The sequence below is a fragment of the Myotis daubentonii genome, chromosome 2, assembly GCF_963259705.1.
Source record: "Myotis daubentonii chromosome 2, mMyoDau2.1, whole genome shotgun sequence".
Lineage (NCBI taxonomy): Eukaryota > Metazoa > Chordata > Mammalia > Chiroptera > Vespertilionidae > Myotis > Myotis daubentonii.
The window spans coordinates 97,734,191-97,748,577 of record NC_081841.1 but is presented as its reverse complement, the minus strand read 5'-3'; the positions used below and the strand labels follow the sequence as shown (position 1 = coordinate 97,748,577).

General features: G+C 37.7%; 1 protein-coding gene across 14 annotated transcripts in view; it reads right to left on the bottom strand.

Moving 5' to 3' along the window:
* WNK1 (WNK lysine deficient protein kinase 1) overlaps window positions 1–14,387 on the bottom strand; it is a 151,587-nt gene that overhangs the window by 19,250 nt on the left and 117,950 nt on the right. For 8 of the 14 annotated variants that reach the window (XM_059683922.1, XM_059683923.1, XM_059683919.1 and 5 more), the window contains 12 exons: window positions 13,153–13,611; window positions 12,146–12,424; window positions 11,355–11,452; window positions 11,090–11,252; window positions 10,590–10,706; window positions 10,104–10,277; window positions 9,867–9,924; window positions 9,602–9,724; window positions 7,418–8,862; window positions 6,208–6,291; window positions 4,222–4,299; window positions 3,589–3,649 (listed from right to left, as the gene is read on the bottom strand). In XM_059683922.1, coding sequence (XP_059539905.1) covers window positions 3,589–3,649; window positions 4,222–4,299; window positions 6,208–6,291; window positions 7,418–8,862; window positions 9,602–9,724; window positions 9,867–9,924; window positions 10,104–10,277; window positions 10,590–10,706; window positions 11,090–11,252; window positions 11,355–11,452; window positions 12,146–12,424; window positions 13,153–13,611 — 3,139 coding nt within the window. The remainder of the gene's footprint in view (window positions 1–3,588; window positions 3,650–4,221; window positions 4,300–6,207; window positions 6,292–7,417; window positions 8,863–9,601; window positions 9,725–9,866; window positions 9,925–10,103; window positions 10,278–10,589; window positions 10,707–11,089; window positions 11,253–11,354; window positions 11,453–12,145; window positions 12,425–13,152; window positions 13,612–14,387) is intronic. The other 6 variants (XM_059683930.1, XM_059683931.1, XM_059683924.1 and 3 more) reach the window with 5 other exon arrangements.

The following is a 14,387-nucleotide window of genomic DNA, read 5'->3' as shown; positions in this document are numbered from 1 at the left end:
CTTGCTCATTCACTTCCTCGCTCATTAATTCACTCATTCACTTATTCACTCATTTATTCACTCACTCACTCACTCACTCACTCACTCACTCACTCAGCAAACACTCCCAGGTCCCTGGCACCAGGCCAGGCACTGAAGGTGAACAGGATAAGACAGAGCTATGTCCTCAAGATGTTAGTAATTCAGTAGGGCGAAGCAGGCACATGAATGAGGCAGTTGTACGCACAGACACACTGCACTGGGTTCGGTGAGGGCTGTAACTAACGCCCACTTTGTTCTCTTGATAAAATGGGGCCTCGGGAGCCAGGCCCCCCCAAGTCTGTAGGCCTGCACCTAGGCCCGGAGCGGTTGGGGTCCCGGAACATGACAGAGGGTGCAGGTCGCGCTGAGGAATCCCCCTCTCCCCCCCCCCCCCCGCATAAATTTCGTGCACCGGGCACCTAGTATATATATATAAAAGGCTATTATGAAAAGTGTCCCCTTGGGAGTTCAATGGGGAGACCGGGAGTTAGATCACTCGCTATGACGTGTGCTGACCACCAGCGGGTGGTGTGGAACAAAAGAAGGCCCCGGCTGGCAGCTGGAAGGAAGGCCCTGATTGGATCGCCAGCAAGGCCTAGGGACCTTACTCGTGTACGAATTTTGTGTACCAAGCCTCTAGTTTTCATATAATGTTATAACTTAGAGAACATTCTGTATCGATGTTTCATTCTTTTTAACGGCTGCATAGTGTTGTACTGAATGTATGCAAAAAGTAGATATAATTTTTTAAAAAAATGTACCACATTTTAACCAAGCTTCTACTGAAAATTTAAGTTATTCAAATTTCTTGCTATTATACAAATGCTCTAATAAATATTTTCTTATAGATCTGTGGAATATCTAGGTATGAAAATGCTGAATCATTTCCATTTAAAACATCGATAGACATAACTAAACTTATCTCCAAAGAGATTGTACCAAGTCAATGGTGGCTGTTAAACTTCTGAATTTACCAACGAGAAATGAGAAGTGCTACCACTTGTGGTTTTATTTTGCATTTCTGTTATCATAAAGTATAGTGGGGCCTTGACTTACGAGTTTAATTTGTTCCATGACGGAGCTCGTAACTCAAATTACTCGTATGTCAAATCAACAGTGAATGAGTGAGACACGTGATGCTGGGCTGATGTTGTGGCGTTCACTGTGACGTTCGCTGCGCCAACTAGCGGTGGGGTATCTGAAGCTGGCTCGTAACGCGAATTTTAGCTCGCAACTCAAAGCAAAAAATCGGCCAAGAGACGGCTCGTATCTCGAAAAACTCGTTAGTCGGGACACTCATAAGTCAAGGCCCCACTGTATTTTCATGCCTATGTTTCTTTTTTCTTAATCTTTTATTTCTTGTCTATGCTCAATTTATAGAACTCTTAATATTAGCAAAGTAGCCCTTTTTGTGATATAAATACATGCACATGCATACATTTCCCAGTTTTTCATTTATCTTTGGACTAAATGGCATGTTTTTTTTCCAAGCAGAAAAACTAAAATCTATTACCACTTCTGGGCTGGGTATTAAACACAACACCTTTCTCTGTATGAGGGATCAGCAAGCTACAATGCATGGACCAAATTCAGCCCACTGCTTGCTTTTGTAAATAAATTTTATTGGAACACAGTGAAACTCATTCATTTATGTATTGTCTACTGCTGCTCAGGAGCTACAATAGATTTGAGTAGTTGTGACAGAAATTGTATGGCTAGCAAAGACTAATATATTTACTTTCTAGCCTTTTGCAGAAAAAGTTTGCTGACTCTGATCTAGACAGTTAAAATTTAAGAAAAAAGAAAAATTTTTCTTTGTCTTCCTACAGCACCATTTGTATAGTATCATTTAAAAAAAATATATATATATTTTATTGATATTTTTACAGGGTGAAAGGGAGAGGGACAGAGAGCCAGAAACATCAATGAGAGAGAAACATCGATCAGCTGCCTCTTGCACGCCCCCGACCAGGGATGTGCCCGCAACCAAGGTACATGTCCTTGACTGGAATCGAACCCGGGACCCTCCAGTCCACAGACCGATGCTATATCCACTGAGCCAAACCGGTTAGGGCTAATATCATTTTTTATCTTTGATCCATTTGGAATTTATTTTGGTCTAAGCAGTGGTCGGCAAACTCATTAGTCAACAGAGCCAAATATCAACAGTACTTCTTCAAAACAGACTCGTCCAGGCTGAAAACCAACTTCTGCGCATGGGCCATGAAGTTTAAATCGCACTGTACGTGCGCCCGCACGTGGCATTTTGTGGAAGAGCCACACTCAAGAGGCCAAAGAGCCGCATGTGGCTCGCGAGCCGCAGTTTGTGGACCACGGGAAGGCTAGTGATCTTTGCTTTTTTTCCAGATGGCTGTCCAATTGCCCCAAACCATTTACTGAAATATCCCATCACATTATGATTTGAAAGGTCACCTTTTTAATATTCTACTTTCCCTTGTAGTTTGTCCATTTCTAGAATTTATCATTTGTTCCAGTGATTTTTCGAGTCATTCATTTTAAAACAAGAGAATCAATTCCCTTGAAAATATTTTGAGAGGTTTTAAGCAAAATTTAGCATTTAGGAAAGATAAGAAATAGGAGCACTTAGGTAATCTTATTAATAGTTATATGGGGGCCCAGCCAGTGTGGCTCAGTGGTTGAGCATTGACCTATGAACCAGAGGTTATAGTTCGATTCCCAGTCAAGGCACATGCCCAGGTTGCGGGCTTGATCCCCAGTAGGGGTCACGCAGGAGACAACCATCAATGAGTCTCTCTCATCATTAATGTTTCTATTTCTCTCTCCCTTCTCTCTGAAATTAATATATATATATATATATATATATTTTAAAAATATTTATACAGGGAAGTACATTTATGTCAGGTGGTATTGAGAATAGATTTTTATAAAAAGGTAATTAATATTAAGCATGTGGTATACAAAACTCACACTGCATAAGTATAGCTCACATTTAAGTATTTTCACTTTTAAACTTGATTCTGAAGGAAAAGGCAACAAAAAAATAGAACCTTTAAATTTCCTAGATTCTGTGGGACTGATGATTTTAAATGAAAAGAGATTCACTACAAAACTTTAGAATAGCAGTAATTGATACAGACTTATGACTAAGTACAGGGTGATAAAAGTCCTAATAAAATATTTAAATTGATGATATAGGTAATTTTTGCAAAATTAAGTTGGAAGTATGCCTTTCTAAAGAGATTACATTTTATGAACATGCCAATTTTAATGACTCCAAAAAGAGATAAAAATGCTTAAACTGATTAATTGAAATCTTAAATTTGTATTTCTACAATCTTTGCTACTCAAGTTTATCTCTATATATTTAGTGTCACAAAAGCCAAGAAATTTATCAGTAAATTAACTTTTATATGTGCTTGAATTTTTTCATCTCTTAGCAAGAACCTAGGCCTAACTAATAACAAAGGGTTTTATGCTAAGAAACTATCTAAAAAAAAAAAAAAAAAAAAAGAATATGTCTTTGAAATAGTAATCATTTATAGGGAGGTTTGAAAGTGGTAATATAAGAGGAAGGATGCTTCTCACCATCCTTCTGAGGCTGAGCTCCTGCTTCTGTAACTGCTTTTGGAGGCACCATGGACCCAGGCTGCAAAACACAGATACAGATACCACAAAAATCTTTAGCTTTGGTCAGTCTTAAAATTTGGCCTGCTGCTTTTCCTCTTATAACGAGCATATGTGAAGAAACACTTATGTCTGAGGGAATTTTTTTTTAACAGCCTAAAAATAGATCTAATGTAAAGAAAAAAATATTTTAATGAAGAAATTGAGTCTTAACACTTCTACATGGCTGTCTTAATTTTTCCTATGGTATACTTGAGTATAAGTTGAATATTCATAGAAAACTAGTTTTAATCAGAACACTATTATGTCACATGCCTGAAAGGATTAGAGTATAACCTCCTCTGAATCATAAATACAAAACCTTTAGTATAATTCTAACCAGAGAAAAAGAAAAGTATTTTTCAAATAAAATCTTTTCCAGTTACACTACTGGGTCAGTGTTAATTTTTCATTAACCGGTTTCATTTCTGCTAGCTTGAACAAACAAAGACAAAATAGGTGTTAAAGGTATCAATAGTCAAATTTACAGTTTATGTTCTAAGAACATAATACATAGGGTTATAGGAAGATTTTATCAAGATTTTCAAAACTTACGCCAACTGCAGATGTTACTGCAATAGTCTCTGGACTAAGTGCTCTTCTCAACTGAGCATCAAGATCTTCCAGAGGTTGCTGGGATTGAATGAAAACAACCATAATAAATATAGGTCTTTGGCATATTCAGAATCTCTATGTATAGACCATTTATATAGGACATACTGTTTTATGCTTTAGATTGACATGACATAATGTGTGTCTATTCATGGAATATGAAACTCAATATACCAAATTCAACTTAGATATACTAGTACTGCTTGAATGATTTACCAGTCTCTCAAAATGTTATGTCAACCTCAAACTTTAGAGAAACTTGCATTTATGTTTTTACAGTTTCTTAGAAAAACTGTTGCATTTGTTTTTATAGTTTCTAAGTTTTCTTTCTTACCTTTTATGTTTAATGTTACTGAAAGTGATAAAAAAGTTGTCTATTTGTCCTCTCCTTAAAATATATTCTGAAAAATTTATCAAGGTCTATTGGTAGATTAAAAGTTATCACATGTTCCCTATTTTCTTTTTCAGTTTGGTACATCTTTCTGAGACCTTGGCCTTACAAATAAAAGATGGCACTATCAAGTAATATTATTCTTTTTGTAAATCTTTAATAATCTATACTCTTATACCTGCCCTATAAATGACAGAAAGGAGGAACTGGAGGTCTGAGTATCCCATCCTATTAACCAGGTCTTACTACCATCCATCTCAAGGCCATAAACTTTACTCTTGCCACAGTCTCTTAACATCTGTCTATCTTGGCTACCAGCAACCTATTCTTCTATAGCTTTTACTTATGCTATTCCCTGTCTATAGGTAGGCTCTATCTACTTACCCCTCCACATGTCTTATTGCTGTTTCTCATCACACTTACAGCTCTCTTAGAATTATAAATACATGCTTCTAATGAGAAAATAGGTGTGAAACTCCCAATTTACAGACTTCCACAATGCAATTTTTTTTCAAAACTTAGTGGCTGATGAAGTGGTTTCTCTGTTGGAGTTAAAACTTTATTATGGTAAGTTCATTAAATTATGTGCTACTGTATATCTGGGATCAAAGAAGTAAAGACAAATTCAGGCTTTTCAAATTAGCAATTTACTATGTTTTTCTTTTACAGTTCTAAAATAAATTCCTAATTTAGTTTCAATGTTTACTAGGCTTGACCCACACAGAAGTTTTTTCACGGTTACAATGGATGCATAACGAGTACTTCCTATGGGAATTCAACTAAATGTGTGGGGTGGTAGAGTAGGGTGGAAAAGGAAAGAATTTAAATACTGTAAGCAATTCTGACCACCATTCTACCCAGTGGGTAGAACTGAGTGTGAGATAGGAATCTCAGATTCACATCACTGGTCTTAATTCCTCTATGAGGAATCTCATTTCATCTGAGCTGAGTGATTTTTCTATTTAAAGATATATCTTTTTCATGAAATATCACCCTATAACCATCTATATATAAACCAATTACTTAATTTAATGTTCATTAAAAGAAATGTCAAATTCAAGAAAAAAAATGATTGTACTAAACTCATAGAAAAAGGGTATTATCAATTATTAGTATGGTACCCTTTCCTAAGGAACTTTCAAAGTTAATTCTGTATACATGTAATTTTTACTTCCATGAAATCTAGAGCAAATTATCTCATACCTAAGATGCAATTTCACTATTCTACGAATGAGAGAAGGAATTTTATTTGTTTGGCAAAATATCAATTTTGCTATTTTCTTCCTTCGTAAAATATGAAAAAATATTAATATTAAATGTTTTCTGGATGACTTGAAGCAACATTACAAATAAAAGAACTATGAAGCTTCTTACTTTAAATAGGGCTTGGGTCATTAGCTACACTATTTTAAAAGAAAGCTGTTACTAAGTCAAAACCAAATAGAAGCCAGAAGCCATGATCCCACAATGAAGAATTTAAATACCCTTTGTGAAAGAAAATAGGGACACATTAAGAAATATGCCAAGTCTTGGGGCACCTGAGTTTGTGAAGGTCCTGGAAAAGGTGGCAGCTGCTCACTGGATGGAATACCAGCTAGAAGTTCAGAACCCACTGACACAACCTACAGACAATGAAGGGAAATTCAAGTCCATGAGACACTGAAATGTAAAGACTGGAGAACAAATCAACTAATTCAAATTGCAGAAGCATAAGAATAACATGTATCTAGTTAACGCATGCTTGTCATCTGGGTTATACTCTTAAATAAAGGACATTGTAACCATGATACTATTATAGGGATTACTGTGACATACCAATAAAATGAATAGTAAAATTTAATAAGAAGTTATTCTCTAGGGAAAATAGAGGGAACAAAGGTTGTGTGGACATGAGAGGCACAGTCCAGATATTTTTGAACCACTGTCGTGGTACAATATAATCAAGCTTTTCCAAAAACAAACAAGACTTTTCTGAGAAAACAAAAACAATTCAGAAGTAACCAAGGGTCAGACCTGATAACAAAAGGCATCAGAAATCCAATACTATCAAGCAATTTGTTTTCTGTCTGAGTAAAACCTCTATATTAACTACTGTTAAAAGCATTTCCTATCAATGGCAATGCATACAATACAGTAGAAAAAAAGTACAGCCTTATTACTTGGAAAAGATCAGAGAGATTGAAGATGGCAGAATGAGAGGAAACCCACCATAGCAGAATTAGAAAACACCTTCTAGTTATTTTATTCTTAAGATTAGATTCTTTTCTCCTCCTTTGTATCACATTATTAACTTCCAATTTTTTATTGGCCCCATATTATACATCTATGGAATCTAAGCAAAGCAGATAATTTGCTTCATTCTCATTGAAACAAAGATTATGAACTTCTGTTACTGTGTATAATTGCCAGTAGAAGCATTTAGCTGTCTTTTGGGATAGAGTCCTTCAATTTGTACCAATTAGGAAGAAATGTCTGTAATTTTACCTGATTATTATAATTCTTAGAAAATCGTGCAGTATAGGTAACCCCCAAATCCTGCCATATTTTAAAAGGAAAAATCTCTCATGTTCAATGTACATATACCCTATCACCTTCAATCTATTTATTTAATAAATACCAAGTGCCTATTATTAGGCAGACATTTTTATAACTTCATTTGTAATTTGCAAGGCTGAGTGGAAAAATGCATATATTAGAAGGAAAAAGAGTGGTTATATTAATTTAATTATTTCAAAACAAGAATCTTACTGGAGCCTTAGTTAAAGGTAGCTTTGATGGAGCAGTTCCAGGTTTCACTCCTGGTGTAGTGCTGACGGGGGCTGAAACATAGCTGACTGAAGTAGAAACTTGCCCAGGTGTTACCACTGGTATAACAGGCAAACCAGTTGTTCCTAATGGCAAACTGGTTGGTGGTAAGCAAGTACTTGTAGTTGAAGTCATGAGTTTGCTGGGTGCAACAGCAGTCGTTGGGATACCTGGTGTGGCATTGGTTTCTACTACTAGTGATGTCTCCAATGAGACAGAGGCATGTTGAGTTCCAGATGAGCCGTGTTCACTAAAGAGAGATCGCAGCTTTTCCTCCAGAGTCTTTATGTCATCAATTCCAGGAGCTTTGGGCTGTGTATCAGCATCTATTTCAGGACAGTGTGTATGAGGCTGGTTGGGAAGCAAAGCTGGTTGAGGCTGACTATGAATTAGTGTCTGCTGTACAGCAGGCACACTAGCAACAGGCTGTGCCAAAGGTGGGATAGTAGGTCCTTGGGGTAATAAAGGTGTAGAAGTAGGTCCTGCTGCTTGGGCAAGGACAGGAGTAGAAGCTATAACTGAGGGAATGACCAAAGGATGCACCCCGCCAGGTTGAGAAATGGAACTAGATACTGCTGCTCCAGGGGAAGAGGAGGAGGAGGGTGCAGAGTGGGACAAAGCCAATCCAGCTGTGCTGCTATGAGATATTTTATCAAGTGAGTGTGCACTAACCACTACTGTCTCAGCTAGTGTAGGAGCAGAGGTGCTGCTGCTAAGCTGAAGAGATGGCTGTGAAGCTATGCTTGGGAACGGAGTGGTGTTAGAAACTGACGTTAATGTGGCTGCCCCTGTAGTAGTACTGCCTGCTGATGGCTGAGATAATGCAGGTGGAGGATTAGCCCCTGGAGCAGCAGCACTGCTCACTGCAGAGGCTGAAGTTGTTGAAATCGGTCTAGAGGGTAAAGTACCTATACTAGAAACAACACTTCCAGATGTGGGAGCCAGAACCGACTGGGATGTTGCTGATGTTGAGACCACTGCAGGTATAGTGATGCCTGAAACCATGCTGGAAAGCACTGGTGATTCTTCAGACACAGGTGGTATACAGAGTTCACTTGAAGTTACACTTGTGCAGGTGGTAATCCCTTTTTCAGTGGGCACTGTAATCTCAGACTGAATGACTGATGTGGAAATGTCATTAAGAGGGCAGCTAGTTACAGGGACTGATACTGAAAGTGTGGCTGCTGTGGTGGGGACTCCAGCAATGCTACCCATGGAAGGAGGTACTACTGGAAATGTTGGTCCTGTCTGACTAAAGTTGGGAGGTGCTGTATTGGGTCCTTCTGTCATCTGGGCATTTTTAAGTTCAGAAAAGGCCTGCTGTAGACTAAGGGATGAAGCAGAGTGAGACAAATTCATTCCAGCACCATGAGACGTAGAGGCAGCAACTGCAAAGGAAAAGAAAAAATTGAGAATCAGTCCATTTTTAAAGGGTGGATTCAAAAGAATGTCCTAGCAATCTGTTTTTGGATTACCAACTAGGCCACATACCAACAAGGTTTAAAAACTCTTCCAAGGGCCCTGCTGGCGTGCCTCAGTTGATCTATGAACCACTAGGTCACAGTTCAATTTCAAGTCAAGGCACATGCCCCGGTTGCGGGCTTGATCCCCAGTGTGGGGCATGAAGAGGCAGCCGATCAATGATTCTCTCTCATCATTGATGTATCTATCTTTCCCTCTCCTTTCCTCTTTTAAAACAATAAAAATATATTAAAAAACAATAACTCTCCCAAGGAAATGATAGGCTCTAAAACAGCAAAGTAACTAGATCAAAGTAAGTTAGTGTATACGATTATCTGTTTCTGAAAACAAACACAAAACCATGAAGTAACCTCAAAGCATATGCAATAGTACTAAATGGAAAAGCAAATACATATTACTGTATCTACACAGTATCCATTACGTGGACTGTATCTAGTTATGGCTGTCCCTTTGGCTCTTTTTCTTTAATCTCTATTCATCACTTATTTCCTTTCTTCATATGTTTATCTGTTAGTTATAATTCCAATTTTCTAATCTCTTTTATTGTCTGTGTCATTATTTGAACTACTGCTAGATGACCTATCTTCCAATATAGCAGAGATGCCACAAAATTTATAGAAGTATGTGGTAGAAGCAATTCCTTACCCGTATCTGATATTTCACCGGAGAAAACTTTTGATTCTCGTAATCGACTTTCTGGCACAGGACTCACTATAAACCGTCTTCCAGCAGAATGAACAACTTGAGTTAAAGAACTGGTAGGAATGCCTAGTTTAAAAGAAACAAACCACTTGATTGCATTATTATTATACTGTATATACTGTCACTGACATGAAGCTTTAAGATTTCATTATTAGCACACTTCGGTCAAAGGTAAGAGCAAACACAGAAAGAAAAGAGATTCATTCACCTATTTGTTGTGTCATGGAAGATGCAGGAAGTGGTTGTTTGAACTCTCCTTCCAATTTCTACAACAAACAAAAGTAGTTCAATTCATTCTCAATGCAATCTGAATTGGGCAAACTGCCACATGCAAAGAGAACACAAGTGTGTGATCATCTCAGACATATGATCACTGGATATTTTGCTTGGCACTACAGTAATATGTTAAACAAACAAACCTTCACTATGGGAATGTTGAACCTACTTGAGAATCTGAAAAGCCATAGTCATCCTTTCCCTGTAGACTCTCCAATCCCTGGTCACCCTCTGGTTCCACACTGACATCCTCACTGAGCATTTCATCAGCTTTTTCAATAATTTCCCGCACTTGATCCACAAAAGACTCTCTCTCTGTTGCTAGAATGAAGTCATTGTTCACCTGTAAAAGAAATGTGATGTCAGTCTGATTAGTAGAATGTTTCTCAAGCTTTAAGTCATCCAATTACCAACTTCATGACTTCTGTCCTATCTGCATACCACCTATATTATTATTTACTTGGTATGAAAGTTCTTCAATACTAGTTAGGTATGTCCTATACAAAAACATCCTAAATCACAGGCTTGGTGTACTAGTTATATTCACATAGAAATAAATGTAAAAATATATTACAAAATACTGTATATTTGGCTAGGGCAGTGGCTACTTAGATCAAGTACTAAGGTAAAACTGGAATTCCAAATGGAGACATACCATAATTGTTGCTATCTCCTCGGGATTGTCACCATCTAAATCAAATTTGAATGTAACCATTTTCCGATTGTGAGTCTCTAACTGACATTCTACTACCCGGTCTCCTTTATTTGAAACCTAAAAAGAAAAAGAAAAGGTACTTCATATCTTGGAAAACCACATTCACCTTTGTTACTGAATTTGAGAAAGTAATGCAGATTATCACTTGAACTTAAGCCTGATGTTACCACTGGTATTCCTGGCACTGGTACTCTGCCTCTTAAACTGGTAGAAAGAAAATATTAGCCTTTGAGACACATACTCATCTTCCACTAGTTTGAAAGAAATGTAAACTAAAACTGTTCTTTTTCTAAAAGGTAAATAGAGTCTTATCATAGAAATATGGAATTTAACTATCATTTGAGTGATTAGAAAGTCCTAAAATTTCATCAGTACACCTGAGAGTTAGAAATATCCACATAATATAAACTATAGGAAACCCACATATCAGCAATACTTACATTCAAAATTCTCAATTTTGGGCGAGAAGTCTTTTCATGACGAGATCGACTTCTTACAGATTTTCGATAATGCCGTTTTGCAGTTCTCCCTTCATGCCTTCCACTGGATGATGGGACATTCTCATTGCCATCACTCATACCTGAAGCAACATCTGAATGTGCACTTCAAAAAAAGAGTTCAGTTTACAATATGAGACTTAAAGTTTTGATATTTTTAAGTTTCATATCCTCTTACTACCAGTCAAGGACAGAGAATTTTACTTACCTGTCTATAGAAGAGACCAAAGTGGTAGGCTGGGTAGGTTGTGGCTGTGCTATTGGAACTGGCTCTGGAGGAGCAACCTGAGACACTCCCTGAGTACTCTGTGAATAGAAAAGATAATTCAAATCTTGGCAGTAATACATTTCATTTACTATTCACCATTCCCAAAAAGCTACTCTTTTTACTTTCCTTATCCCTCCCCTAAGTCCTAGAAGCACTAAATTTACTAGTAATTCTCAATATTCAGCATCTAGAGATAGTGGTCTTAAAATTCCAAAGGAAGTTTCTAAAGCTAGTCTCTGATATAGACTGCATGGTGTGATACCAGCCAACATAGCTGCTAGATAGTGAGAAACTATAATTTGCCATGCAGCCAGCATCTTACCAGAAGTGTGCAATAGGGCAGGCAGAGTAAAGTGCAAAGATGATTCAGATCTTTCTCCTAGCAGGGCAAAAATGATTACTGGGAGCACAGCAGGATAAGATATTCTTACAACTGCCAATGGCAAGAATTTGTGAAAGGAGAAGAATAATGGCTAAAGTACTAGCTAGAGAAGTGAAGTGCTAATAGGGTTAATCTTCTCCAAGGCACACTCACTTCCCAACAGAACAACCAGTGGCAACAAGGCCCCCACATTGGCATTTCATTCTGCTGTAAGAAAAAGTCATTCAGAAGTTAGTTTGAAATAGTCTCCAAATGAGTTCTAAACCAGGGAACCTATGTTTCTGCTCTGTAATTTTTATCCCATTACATATATATGTTTTAGATGTTAACATGCAGAAATTCCATTTACCTCCAGAGCTGCTTGCTGGGAGGATGTAGTGGGGGCTTGTGCTAAACTCACTGCTGGTTGGGACACTTGAGCCTGTCCTCCTATACTGCCCACAGGAACTACAAGATTTGATTCCATATAAGGCTGCACCACTGTAGGAAAGTAACCTGGTGTAGCTAATGCTTCTGTAGGCATGGGAGGGGATAAGACTGTAGAAGGGATGCAAACAGAAGCCACGCTGGAAGAGGGAGCAATATTTGAATCTCCTGGATATTGTAGTGGCAATCGAGGTGGGAAGCCCTGTGATAGAAATGAGGAAGGTGAGTTAGTGCAGGTCAGGTAATCAAATTAGCACAACAGCAAGACATGCCAAAAAAAAAAAAAAAAAGGGGGAGAGAGAGAAAGAATGCACATAGCAAAGAATAATAGCCCACTCTTTTTCTAATAATTTAAAGATCTCTGATTTCAATTTAGGGGACAGGATTCTACAACTGTGCTTTAAGTTGCTGTTTTGGTTTTTTTCCCCTTCCTCCTGGAGATTATTTAAATAGGAGGAATAGACTTAATACCTTCCAGAAATATCTACTTTCTAGTCAATCTTAAGTGGAAGAATGAAAAAGCTCTTCAAGGTATCAGTCATTCCAGTCATATCATGACTTGCTAATCTTCTAAACCCAAACCCTGAAGCTTTTTATTGATACCATGTTAGCCACTCTATTTATTCTTATTACAAAAGTAGCCTGATGTACTCTTAGTAGCCATATCTAGCATTTAATTAGCTTTCGCTGAGTTTTAAATGAACCATTTTTCTCCCAAGAGGTATCTTCAGAAAAACGGAAATGAATCGTTACACATCATCACCCTATCCTTTCTCAGAATTTTACTATTTTAGTTTCTCTAGGAAAGATCAGCAACTACTGTTATTGCTAGTTATTCTGATATACAACTATTATATTTTCAAGTCCTTGATGGTCTACTATAAGAACAAAACCCTCTGGTGCCCTCCTTTTTGCTAGGTAACACAATACCTGGTACAGAACATCTCCAGAGGGAAGTGGAACCTCAGCAGCTTGTCCAAGGTTAGCTGGTAGTCCCATGGACTGAACTGCTGGCTGCAGAAGCTGTGGGTGAACCTGACTTGGCAGCTGAGTCACAGGCTGCAGAAGAGTTGGAAGCTGACTAGAAGCCAGAGTTGATCCCCCTGGGATCACAGATGCTGTAGCCGATGAAGCCAAGGTGAGCAGAGGCTGATTAATGCCAGCTGCAATTGTGATGGGAAGGGTTGAGAAACCTGTCTGAGCCGCAGACACATGAGGAGCTGATACAGGAATTTGAGAGACAGAGTACTGAGGGAGTAAGGAAGTAGGGAGTGGCTGTCCCATAGGGAGGAAATGAGCACCAGAATGGACTGGAACAACTGAGGGTTGTGTTGCAACTGAGATCTGAGGTTCGCCTTGGATAGTTGGTACTGGCTGGGAAACTGGAAGCTGAGAAGGTAAAGAAAACAAAACAGACAGATTTAAAAAAAAAAAAAAAAAAAAAAAAAAAGCAAGGCCACCAAAGCAAGATTTATGTATTAGCCCAAAGGAATGAAAATTTAAAAAGAAAACAACAAGAAGAAACTCTGGATACATTAGTGTAAGTTAATATGCCACATAAAAATAGGGAAAGGATTGCAGGATACAAAGAGGATGATTGGCTACTGTTCCAGATCTTTGTAGAGAAGTTTACTAATGCTTCATTTTTTAACAATAAAATGAGGACCCTTCCACAGGCAAGGCTTTTTTGTTCATAGCATTAATTGAGATATATTTCCCATACCATAATTCACTGGCAGGTTTGCAGTCACTAAATCTATGACTGCTATTACAATAGTTACCGAAATTCAAATGAATTTCTTTATTCCCAGTGGAATTATATTTCATCAATATTGCCTGTAATAAAGGCCTATAAAAGTAGGTATATTTACCGTATTTCACTGATTCTATGATGTAATCATCCCTCTCCAGCACTCTGTCATTTTAACATTTGTGAAACTGAGATATATCTTACAATTAATGGTGTATCAGTACTTAGAGATACATAAAACAATGGTGCATTTTACAATTGATAGTATCTCAGAGCAATAAAATATGACAGAAACAATATATTGTGCCAAAATACAAGCACAACAAGCCCCAGTGTTAAAGTTGGAAAAAGGTAATTCAGAAGAGCATTCCTTCTATGGGGCACTTTTCAAGTGATTGGAAGGATGCCTTAGAAA